Source organism: Vulpes vulpes, chromosome 2, assembly GCF_048418805.1.
Source record: "Vulpes vulpes isolate BD-2025 chromosome 2, VulVul3, whole genome shotgun sequence".
NCBI classification, from domain to species: Eukaryota; Metazoa; Chordata; class Mammalia; order Carnivora; family Canidae; genus Vulpes; species Vulpes vulpes.
The window spans coordinates 108,913,164-108,935,511 of NC_132781.1; the positions used below are offsets into that span (position 1 = coordinate 108,913,164).

The 22,348-nt window shown below is 39.7% G+C and overlaps 1 protein-coding gene across 1 annotated transcript in view; it reads right to left on the reverse strand.

Moving 5' to 3' along the window:
- Positions 1-2,079: 2,079 nt before the first annotated feature.
- Positions 2,080-22,348, reverse strand: part of CDC123 (cell division cycle 123) — a 62,024-nt gene continuing 41,755 nt past the window's right edge. Inside the window, exons 9-13 of the mRNA XM_026016537.2 lie at positions 21,114-21,236; positions 19,241-19,269; positions 6,164-6,292; positions 2,918-3,055; positions 2,080-2,357 (exon numbers count right to left, since the gene is read on the reverse strand). Coding sequence (XP_025872322.2) covers positions 2,331-2,357; positions 2,918-3,055; positions 6,164-6,292; positions 19,241-19,269; positions 21,114-21,236 — 446 coding nt within the window. The 3' untranslated portion in view covers positions 2,080-2,330. The remainder of the gene's footprint in view (positions 2,358-2,917; positions 3,056-6,163; positions 6,293-19,240; positions 19,270-21,113; positions 21,237-22,348) is intronic.

Here is a 22,348-nt window from a genome sequence, read left to right on the forward strand (position 1 = left end):
AGAGAAGAGCATTAGAATAGAAGTTCTTTTGTGGTCCTGATTCTGCTGCAGAATCTTAACTCCCCTGGGCAGCAGTTTTCTGTTGCATTAAAAAAGAAAAAAGGGAAGAAAGGACAGGAAGGGCAGAAGGAGGAAAAATGGAAAAGAAACTGGGCTGAATTATCTCTGAAGTCCTTTGCTACTCAAAATTTTCTTGATTCTATTAAAAAAAGAACTTGCTTTAATACACAGAGTCTGCAAAGCAGAACAATAATGGTAACTACCACGTGTTGGGGAATTAGTGTGTTATGACACACTATAAAAGCCGTTACATGGGCTCTCATTTAACAGATGCATGAACTTATGATTATTATTCTCCTAATTTATAGGTAAGAACACAGACTTAACCCAAAAACCTCAGTCATGTAACATTTGTTTGTTTTTTAACAGACATGATCCTCAATTATCATAGAGAGAAATGGCTGAGTAGATGGGAAAAATTTATGGACTCAGAAAATACACATCAAAATGAGACTTAAAAACAGAACTTTTTGGCAAAGTCTGCAGTATTGGAGGCCCATACTGCGTGCTACTAGTTCTGCAGGACAAAATAAACATGTTTGTCCCAACCTGACTAATAAGCCAACAGCTACAATGTCTTCTCTTCAGAAGGTACGATTTCAGGACCAAGCTAAAGAATTAACGTTCTAAATTCAAGTATAAACCTGAAGTATCTCAAAAAAAGAACATATAAGGCCAACAAATAAAAGGATAATTCAAAACTAATCTTTAGGCAGCCATAAATGATATTTGAATGTAGGAGAAGATTTCCTGCATGTTATCCTGTACTTACTATTAACATCAGGATAATCAACAAAAATTAAATATACTAGGGAAATAATGTATAAAAATCACATTTTTAAAAGTGAGAGTTGAACTCAGTAATACGTCAGGAAAATTAATGCAAAAATTTAATGATACCAAGAACTGTACTTTTTATAAAATATTTGCCAATTTTGCTTGAGTCTTTTTATTATTATTTACAGTCCAATTTTTTTCAATTGGTATTAAATACATTAACTTTTTGTTTTCTTTTTTTTTTGGAATGGTGAAGTACCACCTTGATGAAGTCAGTTCCAGAGCTGAGGCTAAGTCAACTCATGATAATAAATCCTTCCATTATGAGTTAGCAGTCAAATCCCCCAAGAGCAGTTTAAAAAATAAAAATATTTGAAGCACCGCAACTTCGAACTGGCCTTGGAAATGGCATTTGATATGCGGAGTACAAAGACCACAACTCGATCTTTGCACTGTGTATTTAAAATACAAATATCCAAGTGATTATAACTGAGAAACCACACAAAAAGCTGCGGAGTTTGAGATAACAAAAAGAAGTATCTTTCATCATTATGTGTACTCTGCCTTAACCACACAGAAAGGGGAAATTCTACTCCATATTTCTGTCTTCCTATGGGAGCATTTATAGGTGCTTTCCTAAGTTGAAAACCACACCTCCAACTAGTAAAATATTCTTTGATACCACATAGATAGATGCCTTGGGAAACTGTAATGCTGATTTCCTTCAAACTGTTCCAAAGGGCATAGCATACATAGCAGAGTGTCTCAGCATATATTAAGTACTGAGTAAATTAGAAATTACTCATATCCTCATCAATTAAAGCACTGAAGAATAATTACTCAAATAGTAGCCTAAGATAAGTGAATAAACCTCCCCCAAATTCTAGTTTTTTTTAAAAAGGCCAAATTCTAACTAAATCTGTGATAGTTTTACTAATACATATTAAGCTAGTTGTAATATACTGACATTTTCATGGTTATCTGATAGCTTGAGAAGTCTGTGTTATTTTAGCTATATGCAAACCAAAGATAAACCAACGGAAAAATTATATGAAAATCCTCTCAAAGTAGGAAAACATTTTCTATAGTAATATAAGGTTCTATTTTTTTCCATGAAAAAGCACCATTCAAAAAGCACCCATTTCTGCATAAGAAATATAAATTTGCCCATCTACCCGATAGGTAGAATAAATAGCACAAGGAAACAGATAAATCTCAACAGACTGAGCCAAAAGAGTGACGTATTTCAGAGAAGGTATTTTATCATCGGACAGTATGGTTTCCTATATTTAAGATCTATTTATTATTTATTTTTACAAGTAGCAAAGTCCCTCCATTTTTTTCCAGCTTAATATACATGGATATAAAAAGCTATTGATTTCACGCTGCCTCCCACCCCAACCCGAGTGGGGTACAGGAAGTTGTGAGCTCAGAGCAGCCTCCTGACGCCAAGGTGGTTTCCTCTTTACCTCGGACTTAACTCTGCGCTCTAATCAGTCATCCTCTTGCTGATTTCTTTTCTGTCAAAGGAAACCAAGATACATCAATATAGCACATTCTAGTTGGGATATGTGTTCAGCCAAGATCACTTTTTCTGTCAGCAAGTATAATTTTCTAGAGGCCTTGGCAACAGATAAGGTTGAAAATCATCATGGAAAAACATGCCTAAATTAATTCATCAGACAAATTTATCACTTTGGCTCCTAGGCATGTTATCTTCAGGTATTTGAATACTTCTCTTTTTTCCATTTGTGCAAACATTCCCACAAAGAAACATAAGTACAAATACACACGTTCCCCCTGAATAATACAGCAGAGAGCTAGATCTTAGCCCTATAAGAACATATAGAATTTCTTCAAAAGCAGAAGTCTTGTGAAAATTATTCAAAAAACATAATCATAAGATACATTTTCTATCATTCTAAGCAATAAATTATTCCTTCAGCTTACTTTATATATTTCATTATAAAATGTCCTAACCAAATATAATCTAGATAGTACAGAAGTATAATGAAACATTACAAAGTCAACTTAAAAACAAAGATATACACTATGTGTACTAAGTACACATATACTTTACCAGTTTAAGAAAATCTATGAGTTTGTGAGCATCCTCCCCAGTAGACAGGTCTACAAAGTCCTTGGGAAGTCGGTAACTCAGATAGGGACTGGGTTGAACTGTCACTTCACTGTTTGTGCAACGGAAAGCTGGAGAATCCTTTATAAAGAAAAAAAGGGAAGTCCATGAGAAATTACCTTTTTAAGTCTATTCTTCGAAGTGAAAAAGATGCTAGTTTAACATTTTCAACTTCATGTTCCCTTCTGTACTAGGTAAAGAAAATAAGATTCTGAAGTAAAAGAATCACCAAGATTTTGAGGATATTTCCACATGTTCACTAGAAAATAAATACACAGTATCTGAAAACAGTGTCCTCATGGAGAGCTGTGGTCAATCCCTAAATGCTACCAGCCACTATGCACAGCAAATAGGGGTTCCTTAGTCCTTGAATGGGCCCAAGGCCTATGGCTAGTTCTCTCTGGCCTTGAGCAATCTCATGCTGGCCAGAGGGCTTTATTAATACTATCATTTTCTATAGGTGCACAGTTGGGAAGTATTGCCCTGGAGAATATAGTTAATAGGGAGGGCAAGCAAGTACTATGAATTCCTAACACTCTGTGCTTCTCTTAGTCATTTAACTTACGCATTTGTGTATCTCTCTCAGCACCTATGGAAAACTGCAAATCTGAGTGTCATTTTTAACAAGTCTTCACATTCTTCAATGTACTTGCTTAGAGTCTTGCATTTAATATTTACATGTTGCCTTGTGCCAAAAAGGATTTCAGAGACAGAAGGCCTTGGGTTTGGACTTCATGGGTGGCAGGTATCTAGGTGAGGGATGGATGGTGTCCAGCAGATGGAGACAGGCCGGGAACTTGAGTGGAACAGGACCGTAGAGCCCTAGAAAGCAGGCCATATCTTATGACAGACCAATCATCTGACAAACACTTAGGAAACACCCACTTTGTGCTGACCTTGTCCTAGGTATAGGAGATCAACTGGTAAACCAAATAGGCAGACAGTCAATAAATAAGCAAATAAATATAATGGCAAGGTCACTTCAGCTAGTAGAGCTGTTTTAAGAACACTATGACACGGTGTTATAATAAGAGAAGAAAAACACAGGCCACTTCACAGGGGTGGTCAGGGAACCCTTTGCCAAGGAGGGAACATGGGGACTGAAAAGTATGATGAAAGCAGCCCTATGAGGTCTGGGAACTCAGACAGGGACTGGGCATGGCTTGGAAGGCAGTGGGCATAACCATGGCAAAAATCCCGTAGCAGAGCTTTGTAGTTGTGAGGACCAGAAGGAAAGCCAGGTCTCTGTGAAGAGGAATAAGAACAGGGAGACATGCAGGACATAATTCTGTGGAAAAGACAGGAGCCAGTTCCTGTTTCCCTGTTACCCCCCGACCTCCAATACAACACTGTTTAAATTTAAAAAAAAAAAAAAAAAAAAAAGGATTTGGATCATAGAGTGTATTTTGTACAAACTGTTTCTATCCACTGTGTCCCTCATATTTAAAAATAACCCTCTGCTGAATAATTTACATTCTCTTTCCTTGACATTCAGATTTAATGGCCCCCAACTCTAAGATGCCAGCACAAAGAAAATTCTTTCAGTCATTAATTTAACAAAAATCAACTGTGCTGAATTGTGCTAGGCCAACACAGATCTGTGGAGAACATGAGAGATACCACTGTGCTCAGAAACTTACAGTCTGGGCAGGACATAGCAAAGACAACACAATAGAGCAAGTACCATGAAAAGGAAAATACCCATTTGAGCCAGATCTAGAGGAACAGGGCCAAAGAGGGCCCTGACACAGTAATGATGAAAAGAAGTATTTCAGAGATAAGACCAAAGAAAAGATGCTCACACTGGAAGCAAGGCGGCAGCCAGAAAGGCAGGAAGAAACCCAGGAGGAGAGCATGTGTCATGGAAACCAAGGGAAGATATGCAGTGAAGACACGGAAGAGGGTGATATATTCAAATGCTGCTGTGCTCATCCACTGGCACTCGCAGGGAGCCTGCAGAGCCCTCACCAAAAGCAGTTTCTGTGGAACAGGAGGGATGGAGGGGCACACAGGTGAGAAGCAGCAGGTGGGGGAGGTGGCCACATGAGGAAGCCACTGGGAGGCTGTACAAGTACTGAGAAGTTACAAAAACATGGGTCACATAGCGTGAGTGAAGCTAGTTTGATCCCACTAGTGTGAACAGATGTGTGCGTTTGCATATAAAACCACACTTGGACAATATTAACTGAAGGGGTAAGGATGGTTAGTTCCAGGTGGTTGGATTTCCAGTTTTGCCTCTTTCTCATTCTCTGTTTTTTTAAATGACCATGTAAAGATAAAACTATTTCTTTAAAGATATAAAAAACACTCCCAGAGATAACACATATGAAGCACAATCTCATTTATTTTTAAAAGTTTATGTGTATGTATACAGGCATGTTATATATACCAAAGTATACGAAATATGATAGAAAAAACATATAGCGTGGTTCTTAAGGTGGAAGGACTATGGTAATATCAGAATGCTCTTTATTTAAAAATGGGCATGTATTACTTTTATAAGCAGAGAAGGGCAACACAAAGGTGTTGTTCAAAGAAAGTCTGGCTGTGAAGGTGAGGAGATAGAGCTGCTGGCTGAAGACATGAGGTTGAAGGAGGTTTGTCTCTTTGGACAGAAGATACCTGAACACAGACAGGGTGGGACACGAAGGAGTGAGAGGCAGCACCGGGTATCAGGAGGGAGTAAGGAACAGCATGCTGAGCAAGTGGAACTATGAGACTGAGGAGGAGGGATACAGGGATGCTCATAGGTTTGAGGACAATCACACAATATCACCAGCGGATTCTCTTCCTGTGAAGAGGGATGTGGAATCATCTGCTGAGAGGAGGAAGAGAGGATGGGCAAGGAGGTCTGTGGGGTTCCACGGGGGTGTGGAAGGCCACCATGGGTGGAAGAGAAAGCTGGTGAGGGAGACACTGCAGTAGGGCCCCCTTGATGGGGTTAGGACTATGACAAGACCCCCGTCTGGGCACCTGCACAGTTTTCCTCTGTCAGGGGTCAGGAGCCTAGGGCTAGGATCAGAGTCAACTAAGGAACTGACTTCCAGGTGAATCACAATGCACACACCCTTTTTGGTCACCTCCATGAGCATGTATCTATTAGTAAATCTGTGTTAGTGCTTAAAGAACAAGCGAGCAATTACTTAGTGGATTGGAAGGTTTCCTGTGTATCCTCCTTGATCCTCTTACCTGCTCCAGGGCATCTCCTTCACTAAAATCACCTTTTAAGTTTCTTCCAGATATCAGCTCTTCCCAAGTAAACAGCAGTGAATCAGTTACTTCCCCAAACGGATTAAAATCAATCAGCCACACCTTCCCCTAGAGTACAGACAGAAAAACTAGTAAGCACAGGATAAAAACAAACACTTCAAGTCTGTCACCTGTCTTATCCAAAAGATCATCTTCGTATTGTTTTACCTAAGTGATAATCTTGAAGTTCTTGTAATTTATTTCAAAAGAGTTTCTCCAGGTCCCAGCTGAGAAAGGCCCACTCGTCTAAAGAAAGCGGTGCCGGATCCAGAGGGAAGGCTGCCAGTGAAAGCCCTGACAAAGGTGGATATGCCAGCTCCTGCCTAAATCACACAGGAATTCTAAGTCAAAAATCCAAGCAGGAGAAAGGACAATCTCACAGAATGGTTCCACCAAAATAGCATGACTAGAATGCTTTCAAGCTGCCTGCAGTTATCTTGCCTGAGCAAGCAAGGCAGAGGCAAAGCACCTTCCTTACCCTTGACAGGCTGCTGCAAGTGGGGGAGGGGGGCCTTAAAAAAAAATCCTTTAAAAACGTAGGAAAATTCTGAGTTCTCTTTAATCTTAATGTAATATTTGCTTTGTATGATAGAGCGTGTGACACATGAAGGGGACAAGTAAAATATCAACCTTTAAAAGAAATTTCTATCTTTTGTTCTGAGTACTGGTGGGCAATCTTATAGGTTCCAGACTCAGGGAAATACTTCTGACCTAGTTATACTAAGTTTGGTTAGAATCAGGTGCATCCTAGGATATAAAGTGGCATAGCACTGACATAACAGACCTGGGGAAATCTGTGAAATCCTGCCAAGATATTAAAGCCACATCTGATCACAGAGATACATGTGACATTTAGTAAACGTTTCCTCGAAATTTTTATCTTTGCTCCTCTTGACTTTTCTCACTGAAACATTCAATTATATAGTTTTGCTGTTGAGAATTATTTTTCCAGTAAATATGCAATCATGTCTTGAACAGATGTATGTGTATAAAATTATATCAACCTAAGGAACTAGACTGCTGAGCCGGCATTATTAATCTCTAGTACTGTTTCTCATCATTTAAGAAAGATGAGAAACATCTTATTAGGACGAGCTTCAAATGTCAGAAATATCTAGTAAGTATCCAAGAACCATTATAGGAAGTTTAAACCACATACTTTTTGGTAAGTTTCCAATTATATACAATCCCCCCAGGAGAAAACCTGCAACTCTTTCTTGCCACCTGAGCTGTTTCCTCAAACAGATTCCACAACCACTTAGACATTGTTTGTGTGAAAAAAAAGCCAGCCATTAATCAACTTCTTTGTGTGACCTTAGCTTTGCTTTGGGGTAATTACTAATATGCCTTTAACATACTGTATGTTACTTTAACAAAATGGGTATTTTCTAACCTCTAAACTTTTTCTACTTGAGTTTTTATAACCAATAAAACCACCTCTTTATTAAAGGGGGGGGGGGAGAGAAACCCTATCACACTTGTTAGTATAGGAATATTGAGCTCTACATGCTAAAAATATGCCATACTATAATAGCAAGCAAGACACATAAAAAACAAAAACAAATCACCACTGTTGGGATAGCTGGCGGAGTTTGTTCTGTAGTTAGAAGGCATCCTCTAGTTCACAAAGGAAAAAAGAAACCAGCTGTCATCAGGCATGAAACTATCAAGATGAGGATTTTATAGCTATAATGTGTTTTTTACGTGACATCTCAGGCACAAGACATCCTGAGAAATTCTGTTTTTAGGCAATCCATCAGATAAGAGTGGTCACACTGACCTTCCTGATATCTACCAACTAACCATCCCACTACCTGCCCAAATAAATCTCTACACACCAAACACTACTAAGCACTGGAGCATAAAGATCAATAACACAAAATCTATTCCTTCAAAGAGCTCAGTCCAACACACATACTCATTCCATGTACACAGAATTATTCACAGCAGTTTGTAAAAGACTAGAAATAAGCTATGTGTTCATCAACAGGAAAATGGCTAAACTATATAATATATCCACAAAAGGAAATACACCATTGTAAGAAACTAGAAAGCTCTCCAAAACACAATTTTTTAAACAAACGTATATAAAGCAAGGTGCAGAGTATATCATGTGCTAACTCTTGTGTATGAAAGATGGAAAAACTTAAGTATATTGCTTGTTTTTGCATCAAGAAATACATAAGATACTAATAAAAGTATACCTCTGGGATTACACAGGAACATGGTAAGAGAAAGACTTTCTACATGTATTTTCACATTGATTTAATTTTTAAGCAATGTGAATATATTCTCAACCAAAAAGTTTAAAACTCAATAGGTTTTATGGAGCAGTGTTTGCCAGAGACTAGGGTGCAATGAAGGTCATGAGAAAATTTGGGGAAGTGATAAGAGTTCTACATGTTGACTGCAGTAGTGGTTATACAATGGATGTATTTGTCAAAACTCATAGAACTATACCCTAAAAAAGGATGAATTTTACTTTATGTAAATTATTTCTCAAAAACTCTGACCAAAAAAATTCAGTAGTTTTAAATGATTTAAAATACAGGGATGCCTGGGTGGCTCAGTCAGTTTGGTATCTGGCTCTTAATTTCGGCTCAGGTCCGTGATCTCAGGGTCGTGAGATTGGGCCCTGTGCCCTGCTCTGCGCTCTGGCCATGGGGTTCTCTCTCTTTCCTTCTCCTTCAGCCCCCCCCCCCCCCGCAATTGTGTGCACTCTCTAAAATAAGTTAATAAATCTTTTTATAAAGTGATTGAAAATATAAAAGATATCAAAACCCTAAGACACAAGATACTATGAAAAAAAAGAATACACAGAACTGAATTTACCAAATGGAACCTACAGGTATGAAAAAATATAGCTAATACGGTTTAAACTTAGTGAAAGGTTAAATGTATCCAACCGGATACAGCTGAGAGAATTAGTGAATCAGAGGATATATCTGAGAAAATTACACAACACAGTAAAGAATGGAGGTGGAAAACAAGGATATTGAGACACATGAGGATAAAATGAGATGTGCTAACACTCCTCAAAACAGATTTCCCAAGGACAAAAGACAAAAAGAGGTAACATTTGAAAAGATAGCTGAGAGTTCCTCACAACTGACAAAGGAAACGAATTCTTAGACCTAAGAAGTACTCAAAAAAGACAAAACGAAAAGGAAAAAAAAAATGCCAACAACAATGCAGCAGTGCTTTCAACATGCTGAGACAACAGAACTGGTCAGCCAAAAATTCTATACCCAGCTAAGCCTGCCACGCATGAAAGCTAAACAACTTCTCCAGCCAATGGTAAGAGATTTTCTACTAAAGGATATACTACTAAAGAGAAACTGCATTCAAAAAGCAGTAGTAGAGAGGGAGGGGCAAGATGGCGGAAGAGTAGGGTCCCCAAATCACCTGTCCCCAACAAATTACCTAGATAACTTTCAAATCATCCTGAAAACCTACGAATTCGGCCTGAGATTTAAAGAGAGACCAGCTGGAATGCTACAGTGAGAAGAGTTCGCGCTTCTATCAAGGTAGGAAGACCGGGAAAAAGAAATAAAGACACAAAAGGCCTCCAAGGGGGAGGGGCCCCACGAGGAGCCGGGCTGAGGCCGGGGCGAGTGTCCCCAGGACAGGAGAGCCCCGTCCCGGAGGAGCAGGAGCTGCACCAACCTTCCCCGCGGAAAGGCCTCCCGGGGAATTGGAGCAGGATCCCCAGAAAGGCGGGGATGCCCTCGGGCTCCCTGGGACAGTAACAGAGGAACTGCGCCCCGGGAGATGCGCCGAGCTCCCTAAGGGCTGCAGCGCACGGCGGGACCCGGAGCAGCTCGGAGGGGCTCGGGCGGCGGCTCCGCGGAGGGGGCTGCGGGGCTCCGGGAACAGCTCAGCGGCGGCGGCTCGAGCGGAGGAAGAAGCTCCGCGGAGGGGGCGGCGCGGCTCCGGGAACAGCTCGGAGAGGCTCGGGCTGCGGCTCCGCGGAGGGGGGCCGCGCGGCTCCGGGAGCAGCTCGGCGGCGGCGGCTCGGGCAGAGGAAGAAGCTCCGCGCGGAGGGGGCTGCGCGGCTCCGGGAACAGCTCGGGCGGCGGCTCTGCGGAGGGGGCTGCGGGGCGGGAGCGCGAATCCAACAGCGCAGGCCCCGGAGCACAGGGCGCCGGGACATAGCCCAGGATCCGGCCTCCCCCGGGACAGGCAGAGGCCAGGAGGGCCCAGGACAGCAAGGACGCTCCTGCCTGGAACTGAGCAGATCAGCGGCCCCGCCGTGGAGCCCCCAGGCCCTGCAGACGGAGACCCCCGGAGTTACTGCGGGAGCTGACTCCAGGGTCCCAGAGCTGCCCCCGCCACTGTGGCTTCCTCCAGGGGCCTCACGGGGTGAACACCCCCCACTGAGCCCTGCACCAGGCAGGGGCAGAGCAGCTCCCCCAAGTGCTCACACCTGAGAATCAGCACAGCAGGCCCCTCCCCCAGAAGACCAGCGACACGGACCAGGTCCAGGGGAAGTCAAGGGACTTAAAGTATACAGAATCGGAAGATACTCCCCCGTGTTTTTTTTGTTTTTGTTTTGTGCTTTTTTTTCTTTCTTTCTTCTTGATTTCTGATTGCTTCCCCCACCCCACCCCTTTTTTTTCTCCTTTCTTTTTCTTTCTCTTTTTCTTCTCTTTTTTTCTTCTTTCTCTTTTTTCTTTTTCTCTTTTCTTTCCTTCTCTCTCTTTTTCTCCTTTTCCCAATACAACTTGTTTTTGGCCACTCTGCACTGAGCAAAATGACTAGAAGGAAAACCTCACCTCAAAAAAAAGAATCAGAAACAGCCGTCTCTCCCACAGAGTTACAAAATCTGGATTACAATTCAGTGTCAGAAAGCCAACTCAGAAGCACTATTATACAGCTACTGGTGGCTCTAGAAAAAACCATAAAGGACTCAAGAGACTTCATGACTGCAGAATTTAGATCCAATCAGGCAGAAATTAAAAATCAATTAAATGAGATGCAATCCAAGCTAGAACTCCTAACGACGAGGCTTGACGAGGTGGAAGAACGAGTGAGTGACATAGAAGACAAGTTGATGGCAAAGAGGGAAACTGAGGAAAAAAGAGACAGGCAATTAAAAGACCATGAGGATAGATTAAGGGAAATAAATGACAGCCTGAGGAAGAAAAACCTACGTTTAATTGGGGTTCCCAAGGGCGCCGAAAGGGCCAGAGGGCCAGAATATGTATTTGAACAAATCCTAGCTGAAAACTTTCCTAATCTGGGAAGGGAAACAGGCATTCAGATCCAGGAAATAGAGAGATCCCCCCCTAAAATCAACAAAAACCGTTCAACACCTCGACATTTAATTGTGAAGCTTGCAAATTCCAAAGATAAGGAGAAGATCCTTAAAGCAGCAAGAGAAAAAAAGTCCCTGACTTTTATGGGGAGGAATATTAGGGTAACAGCAGACCTCTCCACAGAGACCTGGCAGGCCAGAAAGGGCTGGCAGGATATATTCAGGGTCCTAAATGAGAAGAACATGCAGCCAAGAATACTTTATCCAGCAAGGCTCTCATTCAAAATGGAGGGAGAGATAAAGAGCTTCCAAGACAGGCAGGAACGGAAAGAATATGTAACCTCCAAACCAGCTCTGCAAGAAATTTTAAGGGGGACTCTTAAAATTCCCCTTTAAGAAGAAGTTCAGTGGAACAATCCACAAAAACAAGGACTGAATAGATATGATGACACTAAACTCGTATCTGTCAATAGTAACTCTGAACGTGAACGGGCTTAATGACCCCATCAAAAGGTGCAGGGTTTCAGACTGGATAAAAAAGCAGGACCCATCTATTTGCTGTCTACAAGAGACTCATTTTAGACAGAAGGACACCTACAACCTGAAAATAAAAGGTTGGAGAACCATTTACCATTCAAATGGTCCTCAAAAGAAAGCAGGGGTAGCCATCCTTATATCAGATAAATTAAAATTTACCCCGAAGACTATAGTGAGAGATGAAGAGGGACACTATCTCATACTCAAAGGATCTACCCAACAAGAGGACTTAACAATCCTCAATATATATGCCCCGAATGTGGGAGCTGCCAAATATTTAAACCAATTAATAACCAAACTGAAGAAATACTTTGATAATAATACACTTATACTTGGTGACTTCAATCTAGCTCTTTCTATACTAGATAGGTCTTCTAAGCACAACATATCCAAAGAAACGAGAGCTTTAAATGATACACTGGACCAGATGGATTTCACAGATATCTACAGAACTTTACATCCAAACTCAACTGAATACACATTCTTCTCAAGTGCACATGGAACTTTCTCCAGAATAGACCACATACTGGGTCACAAATCGGGTCTGAACCGATACCAAAAGATCGGGATAGTCCCCTGTATATTCTCAGGCCATAATGCCTTGAAATTAGAACTTAATCACAACAAGAAGTTTGGAAGGACCACAAACACGTGGAGGTTAAGGACCATCCTGCTAAAAGATGAAAAGGTCAACCAGGAAATTAAGGAAGAATTAAAAAGATTCATGGAAACTAATGAGACTGAAGATACAACTGTTCAAAATCTTTGGGATACAGCAAAAGCGGTCCTGAGGGGGAAATACATCGCAATACAAGCATCCATTCAAAAACTGGAAAGAACTCAAATTCAAAAGCTCACCTTACACATAAAGGAACTAGAGAAAAAGCAACAAATGGACCCCGCCCCCAGCAGAAGAAGACAGTTAATTAAAATTCGAGCAGAACTAAATGAAATCGAGACCAAAAGAACTGTGGAACAGATCAACAGAACCAGAAGCTGGTTCTTTGAAAGAATTAATAAGATAGATAAACCATTAGCCAACCTTATTAAAAAGAAGAGAGAGAAGACTCAAATTAATAAAATCATGAATGAGAAAGGAGAGATCACTACCAACACCAAGGAAATACAAATGATTTTAAAAACATATTATGAACAGCTGTACGCCAATAAATTAGGAAATCTAGAAGAAATGGACGCATTCCTGGAAAGCCACAAACTACCAAAACTGGAGCAGGAAGAAATAGAAAACCTGAACAGGCCAATAACCAGGGAGGAAATTGAAGCAGTCATCAAAAACCTCCCAAGGCACAAGAGTCCAGGGCCAGATGGCTTCCCAGGGGAATTCTATCAAACGTTTAAAGAAGAAATCATACCTATTCTACTAAAGCTGTTTGGAAAGATAGAAAGAGATGGAGTACTGCCAAATTCGTTCTATGAGGCCAGCATCACCTTAATTCCGAAACCAGACAAAGATCCCACCAAAAAGGAGAATTACAGACCAATATCCCTGATGAACATGGATGCAAAAATTCTCAACAAGATACTAGCCAATAGGATCCAACAACACATTAAGAAAATTATTCACCATGACCAAGCAGGATTTATCCCCGGGACACAAGGCTGGTTCAACACTCGTAAAAACATCAATGTGATTCATCATATCAGCAAGAGAAAAACCAAGAACCATATGATCCTCTCATTAGATGCAGAGAAAGCATTTGACAAAATACAGCATCCATTCCTGATCAAAACCCTTCAGAGTGTTGGGATAGAGGGAACTTTCCTCGACACCTTAAAAGCCATTTACGAAAAGCCCACAGCAAATATCATTCTCAATGGGGAAGCACTGGGAGCCTTTCCCCTAAGATCAGGAACAAGACAGGGATGTCCACTCTCACCACTGCTGTTCAACATAGTTCTGGAAGTCCTCGCCTCAGCAATCAGACAACAAAAAGACATTAAAGGCATTCAAATTGGCAAAGAAGAAGTCAAACTCTCCCTCTTCGCCGATGACATGATACTCTACATAGAAAACCCAAAAGTCTCCACCCCAAGATTGCTAGAACTCATACAGCAATTTGGTAGCGTGGCAGGATACAAAATCAATGCCCAGAAATCAATGGCATTTCTATACACTAACAATGAGACTGAAAAAAGAGAAATTAAGGAGTCAATCCCATTTACAATTGCACCCAAAAGCATAAGATACCTAGGAATAAACCTAACCAAAGAGGTAAAACATCTATACCCTAAAAACTATAGAACACTTCTGAAAGAAATTGAGGAAGACACAAAGAGATGGAAAAATATTCCATGTTCATGGATTGGCAGAATTAATATTGTAAAAATGTCAATGTTACCCAGGGCAATTTACACGTTTAATGCAATCCCTATCAAAATACCATGGACTTTCTTCAGAGAGTTAGAACAAATTATTTTAAGATTTGTGTGGAATCAGAAAAGACCCCGAATAGCCAGGGGAATTTTCAAAAAGAAAACCATAGCTGGGGGCATCACAATGCCAGATTTCAGGTTGTACTACAAAGCTGTGGTCATCAAGACAGTGTGGTACTGGCACAAAAACAGACACGTAGATCAATGGAACAGAATAGGGAACCCAGAAGTGGACCCTGAAATGTATGGTCAACTAATATTCGATAAAGGAGGAAACACTATCCATTGGAAGAAAGACAGTCTCTTCAATAAATGGTGCTGGGAAAATTGGACATCCACATGCAGAAGAATGAAACTGGACCACTCTCTTTCACCATACACAAAGATAAACTCAAAATGGATGAAAGATCTAAATGTGAGACAAGAGTCCATCAAAATCATAGAAGAGAACACAGGCAACACCCTTTTTGAACTCGGCCACAGTAACTTCTTGCAAGATATATCCACAAAGGCAAAAGAAACAAAAGCAAAAATGAACTATTGGGACTTCATCAAGATAAGAAGCTTTTGCACACCAAAGGATACAGTCAACAAAACTAAAAGACAACCTACAGAATGGGAGAAGATATTTGCAAATGACATATCAGATAAAGGGCTACTTTCCAAGATCTATAAAGAACTTCTTAAACTCAACACCAAAGAAACAAACAATCCAATCATGAAATGGGCAAAAGACATGAAGAGAAATCTCACAGAGGAAGACATGGACATGGCCAACATGCACATGAGAAAATGCGCTGCATCACTTGCCATCAGGGAAATACAAATCAAAACCACAATGAGATACCACCTCACACCAGTGAGAATGGGGAAAATTAACAAGGCAGGAAACAACGAATGTTGGAGAGGATGCGGAGAAAAGGGAACCCTCTTACACTGTTGGTGGGAATGTGAACTGGTGCAGCCACTCTGGAAAACGGTGTGGAGGTTCCTCAAAGAGTTAAAAATAGACCTGCCTTACGACCCAGCAATTGCACTGTTGGGGATTTACCCCAAAGATTCAGATGCAATGAAACGTCGGGACACCTGCACCCCGATGTTTCTAGCAGCAATGGCCACAATAACCAAACTGTGGAAGGAGCCTCGGTGTCCATCGAAAGATGAATGGATAAAGAAGATGTGGTCTATGTATACAATGGAATATTACTCAGCAATTAGAAATGACAAATACCCACCATTTGCTTCAACGTGGATGGAACTGGAGGGTATTATGCTGAGTGAAATAAGTCAATCGGAGAAGGACAGTGTATGTTCTCATTCATTTGGGGTATATAAATAATAGTGAAAGGTAATATAAAGGAAGGGAAAAGAAATGTTGGGAAATATCAGGAAGGGAGACAGAACATAAAGACTCCTAACTCTGGGAAACGAACTAGGGGTGGTAGAAGGGGAGGAGGGCGGGTGTTGGAGGGGAATGGGTGACAGGCACTGAGGCGGACACTTGACGGGATGAGCACTGGGTGTTTTTCTGTATGTTGGTAAATTGAACACCAATAAAAATTAATTAAAAAAAAAAAACAACCGAAAAGCAGTAGTAAGAAGCATTGGTAAGCAAAGAAAGTGAACAGTGATAGTCATAAGTGATTTAGGGATATTAAATATAAAGTAGAACCAAAAATCAGAAATCACATGTAAGATGTAAGCAGGCACTTGGAATTAGTTCCAATGTCCTTGTACCATGAGGGCAACAGGAAGTGAGATTAACTTTTGAACTTATTAAATAATCATACTAAGATTTCATGATAACTACCAAAGTAACAAATACAAAATAAAACTTCAAAATTTTGCAGAGGAAGAGTAGGGTGGTAAGAATAAAGAAAAAAACAGTAATACAAATCAAAGGAGAAAACAAAAACAGAAAAGTTAATTGCAAACTCAAGATAAGATGCTGTAAAACATTCAGATATCAAATACAATATATGCATACTACACCCACCTGTTAAAAACCAGAAATTGTCCATGATTAAAAAACAAAACCCAGCAATATGCCACTTACAAGATACATGCACAAACCTAAAACCTAACAGCTAAAAAAAAGGGAAAAAGGTAAATTCTCAGACTAAAAAAAACACTGTATCAATATCAGTCAAAACATACTTTAATGCAAAAACCACGAAAAACATTCTTAGGAATAGAGATGGTCAGTGCCTAATGATGAGAATTCACTGGGAAAACAAAACCATTATGAACATAACATATGTTCTTGTCTAAAAACATAACCTCAAGATATGTAACACAAAAACTGACAGAATTAGAAAGCAGGAGATTTTAACATACTCTTTCAGTAATTGATAAACTAAGTAGATGAAAAATTAGGGAAGATATAGATTTTTTTCACGGTTTTTAGAATTAAACTTATATGGAAAAGTTTAAACATATAGAAAGTAGACAAAATATAAAGAACCCCACAAACCCACCACTCGGTTTCAACAATTATCTTGTTGAACCCCATGGCCAATCTTATTACATCTATATCCCATCCATTCCCCCAAATCTGTATTATTTTGAAGGTCTCTACAAACATTATTTCATTCATAAGATACAAAAATATTTTCACAATTATTACCAAGCTTAATCTAACAAACATCTACAGAATACTTCACACATTAGTTGTAATTTTTCAATCACACAAAGAACAGTAAAATAAAAGTGACCAAGTTGTAAAGCCTACCTCAACAATATCATAGACTCAAGACCAGACATGTTCAGTCCTTAAAGCAATGTAATTAGTAATAAAACAATAGCCGTCACTAAAAGAATACATAAGGAAAACCACAATAATTTTTCAAGTCTCTAAAGTAGTTATTTTAAATTCTAGTTATGTGTCACTTAAGCAGCTCCTTACAACACATATACCAAGGCCTCATCCCAGACCTAGTGAATGTGTGGCCATCTCTGACATAGGATAGTCATGTGACTATCAACACTGATAGCAACAGTGAATCTATCAATACTGAGTCAACTTGCCCACTGCAGTAAGAAAGTAGACACATCAAAATATTACCAGACTCAAATATACTCCATTTGGAACTTATACAAGTTCCACTGCATATGAGAGACTACCATAAAGAGTTAGTTTTCCACAATAGTCATAAAACCATATATTCAACATAGTGCCTAACAAAAAATGATACAAGTGCCACTGAGCAAATGCAAATGTGTTTTACATCATGGTTTAAATCTCTTCTCAGAATGTTTATACTGGTATGTTTCCCACTTTAAAAATATGCAACTACTTTCAGTTCTGTTAGATCATAGCAGTAATTGCTTCTGTACAGTCCAACTTCACTTAAGACACTTATATAACTCTTTCACCAAATTACACATTTGCACTGACCTGCCAGCAATACTGAATCAAAGCAGACCTGGACATTTTCTAGGGAAATACTGAGAGACCTTGGCGAATTCCGAATTTTTAAATGCCATTAAACATGACTGCATTAAAACATAACTGCTTTGGTTTTAATATCTAAAAAGTGAGAACAATACATACCTCACAGGATTATATGGATAACCTAAGTTAAATACAAATAAAGTTCTTCTGAGCTGCACATTAGGGTAATAAGCTAGGTTTACTCACTCACTAATTGATTTGATCCCACTTATGACCAGGCCAAGTCCCTACAATATCTGTCTCAAAGGTATGCTCTTTGTAGGTCAGGAAATCCTCTTGTTGGAAGCCTCTTGTTAGAAGCATGGCATCTGACAGTACAAGCTCTCTATGGATGCTGGCTGTGTGAGAGACTGATGTCTGTATATTGGTTAGAAGCAGAGCCGGGACTAGAGCCTGGGCTCCTGTCGATCAGCTCCAGTTTTTATCCATTCTATCACACCAGCTTCCCATCCTTTCTCTAAGGTTTTTCTCACTAGATTGAAAGTGTAAAGTAACATCCCTCTTCCTTATACAATTTATCATTCCTCTTTCTAACTCTTAATAGATATTCTCACCCTTGAAGACATAGAGATGAAAACAGAGTATGTGATGTCTTTTGTCTAAATAGAGGCAAGTCAACAGTTAACTGTTACTTTGGGACATTACCATATGGGCCATATCCTTTGGTCAAAAAAATGATTCAAAGGTATTGCAAGCATCATAACAGTGAAGCTGATATGAGCTTGGAGAGGGAATGAGAAATATGTGGGTAACATTTGGAAAACATATGGTCACATATTCGGAAAACACACCTGCTGTCCTCTCAGCAGCTAAGTCAATGAGCTCTAATCGCAGGACATTTAGTGACCCAAATTTCTTTGAAAATTTGCATGTCTTGATAATTAAACCTTTGCTGTAGGATTTATGAAGTCAGGGTTTTGTTCTCTTTTTCATTGTACAAGTAAGATTTAAAAATAAGTGAACCTTCATCTTCATCTTAAAGATAAAAGCAATTCCCACCATGCTAAGGTTCTTTTAGTTGACTAAAAATAATTATCTAAATATCATATGACAAACTCCCAGCCACATGTAAATAAATATATCTTTTTAAAAATAAAAACAAACTCTACTTCTTAGGTTGGATGGTGGGCACTTGAGACATTTAGCATTTAAAATGTAAAACAGAAAAACACACGCCAGACCCACGTCTATTGACGATACTGTGTCTCCTAATATTAAGTATATGTTAAGGGAGATTCCTGACAATGATGAATTTCAAACATCTTAGCTGGTTTGAGAAAGTATTTTTTGAGCAGTGGCCCCTTACATACATAACAGCTACGTACTCCGTAAGACCAGCCCTGATTTTAAAGCATATCAGATAATTGTTACTTACCCTACTGTCTCTATATATATCGAACACAACTGTAAAGGAGAAAAAATTCAAAGTTAAAAGTGAACTATCATATATATATTATATATTATATATCTAAAATGATAAGAAAATAACTGCCGTGGTAATAAAAAGTGACTGATTAAAGTAAGGTAAAATTAACATGCAAACTATCAGTAATACCAAATAGTAATAAAGAAAAATGCTTAAAATACAGTGGTCAAATCCAGTTTTAAAACTTGCACCATGTGGAGGTTCCTCAAAGAGTTAAAAATAGACCTGCCCTACGACCCAGCAATTGCACTGTTGGGGATTTACCCCAAAGATTCAGATGCAATGAAACGTCGGGACACCTGCACCCCGATGTTTCTATCAGCAATGGCCACAATAGCCAAACTGTGGAAGGAGCCTCGGTGTCCATCGAAAGATGAATGGATAAAGAAGATGTGGTTTATGTATACAATGGAATATTACTCAGCCATTAGAAACGACAAATACCCACCATTTGCTTCAACGTGGATGGAACTGGAGGGTATTATGCTGAGTGAAATAAGTCAATCGGAGAAGGACAAACAGTGTATGTTCTCATTCATTTGGGGAATATGAATAATAGTGAAAGGGAATATAAAGGAAGGGAGAAGAAATGTTGGGAAATATCAGGAAGGGAGACAGAACATAAAGACTCCTAACTCGGGGAAACGAACTAGGGATGGTGGAGGGGGAGGAGGGCGGGTGTTGGAGGGGAATGGGTGACGGGCACTGAGGTGGACACTTGACGGGATGAGCACTGGGTGTTTTTTTGTATGTTGGTAAATTGAACACCAATAAAAATTAATTAAAAAAAAAAAAAAAACCACAATGAGATACCACCTCACACCAGTGAGAATGGGGAACATTAACATGGCAGGAAACCACAAATGTTGGAGAGGATGTGGAAAAAGGGAAACCTCCTGCACTGTTGGTGGGAATGTGAACTGGTGCAGCCACTCTGGAAAACTGTGTGGAGGTTCCTCAAAGAGTTAAAAATAGACCTGCCCTACGACCCAGCAATTGCACTGTTGGGGATTTACCCCAAAGATTCAGATGCAATGAAACGCCGGGACCCCTGCACCCCGATGTTTCTAGCAGCAATGTCCATAATAGCCAAACTGTGGAAGGAGCCTCGGTGTCCATCGAAAGATGAATGGATAAAGAATATGTGGTTTATGTATACAATGGAATATTACTCAGCCATTAGAAACGACAAATACCCACCATTTGCTTCAACGTGGATGGAACTGGAAGGTATTATGCTGAGTGCAGTACGTCAATCGGAGAAGGACAAACATTGTATGTTCTCATTCAGTTGGGGAATATAAATAATAGTGAAAGGGAATATAAGAGAAGGGAGAAGAAATGTGTGGGAAATATCAGGAAGGGTGACAGAACTTAAAGACTCCTAACTCTGGGAAATGAACTAGGGGTGATGGAAGGGGAGGAGGGCAGGGGGTGGGGGTGAATGGGTGACGGGCACTGAGGGGGGCACTTGATGGGATGAGCACTGGGTGTCATTCTGTATGTTGGCAAATTGAACAATAAAAAATAAATTTATTATTAAAAAAAAAAAAAAAAAAAACTTGCACCAGTAGGGTGCCTGGGTATCTCAGTCAGCTAAGCAACTGCCTTTAGCCCAGGTCATGATCTCCAGCCCCATACCAGGTTCCCTGCTCAGCAGGGAGTCTATTTCTCTTTGCCCCTCCTCTCATTTGTGCTCTCTCTCTCAAATAAATAAAATCCTTAAAAAAAAAATCTGCACCATCATGAAATAAGATTCATCATGTATTTCATTTGGAAAATTCATGTACTTCATTTCACTAGATCAATAAAAAATACTCACAGTCTTCATCTAAGAATTTGTACTGTATGTGTTTCTTGAAAAAGTCTTGTATGCATCTGCAAATCTCTTCCTTTTGTTTAGAAATATGATCATAGTACTGTGTATAGTCCCTCTGAGAAATACCTGACAAGAAAATATTTTAGATTACATTACTTTCTTTTCAAAAACACCAAAATGTAATTTAAATGTCGTTTTGAGTGAACCCTTAAAGTAGATCAGAAGACCAATCAGATGAATATTACAAATACATGATTCAGCATTTTTATATACATAATATAAAACTTACCAGTTGTAAAAAGTTATCCATTCATATGGCTAGGTATATCCTAAGTTCCATGTTGTCATGCAGTCTTTAGAAAATAGTTTCTATTTTTATTTAGTGTAATGGAAAGAATTGTCATAAATATGTTTATAATGTAAAAAATGAAAAAAGCAATTTTGAACCCATACACATAGTCAATTGCTGCTTCTTTTTTTCCAACAAAGTTTCTACAAATTGGTAGATTTCTTTGGGAAACTTAAAGTATTCTATATGTCTTCCAATTCATATCGGATTTCATAGAAACAGGCTATTTTTCCTATTCACACATGTTACTCTGCCTTCACAAGCCTGATATTTCAAGCCATAGAAAAGTAAACACTCCTTTCTTTAGAGTAACTTGCTGATTTTATTCCAAATATACTAAAGGGATTATTGTAAAAACTCCCTCAATTTGTTCTAGGCCTCGGAAAAGTTTTCTATTCTGAAAGAAGGGCTTCCATTCAATTTCTTAATCAATGCCAGTATGATTCCCTTCTTTTGCTGTACTTGTATTGCAGTTTCTCCAAGAATATCTAATAATATGATAAACTCAAACACCCCAAGTTTCTTTTAGGTAAGTTAACAGGTGTCAACATCACAATCACTAAGTAGTGCTGATTTGGGGAACCTGGGTGGCTCACAGTCGGTTAAGCGTCCAACTCTTGGTTTCAGCTCAGGTCATAATCTCAGGGCTGCGACACTGAGCTGTGTATGGGACTCCACACTGAGCCAGAAGCCTGCTTAAGATACTTTCTCTCGGGACGCGTGGGTGGCTCAATGGTTGAGCCTCTGCCTTCGGCCCAGGGCGTGATCCTGGAGTCCCGGGACTGAGTCCCACGTTGGGCTGCCTGCCTGGAGCCTGCTTCTCCCTCTGCCTGTGTCTCTGCCTCTCTCTCTCTGTGTTTCTCATAAATAAATAAATAAAATCTTAAAA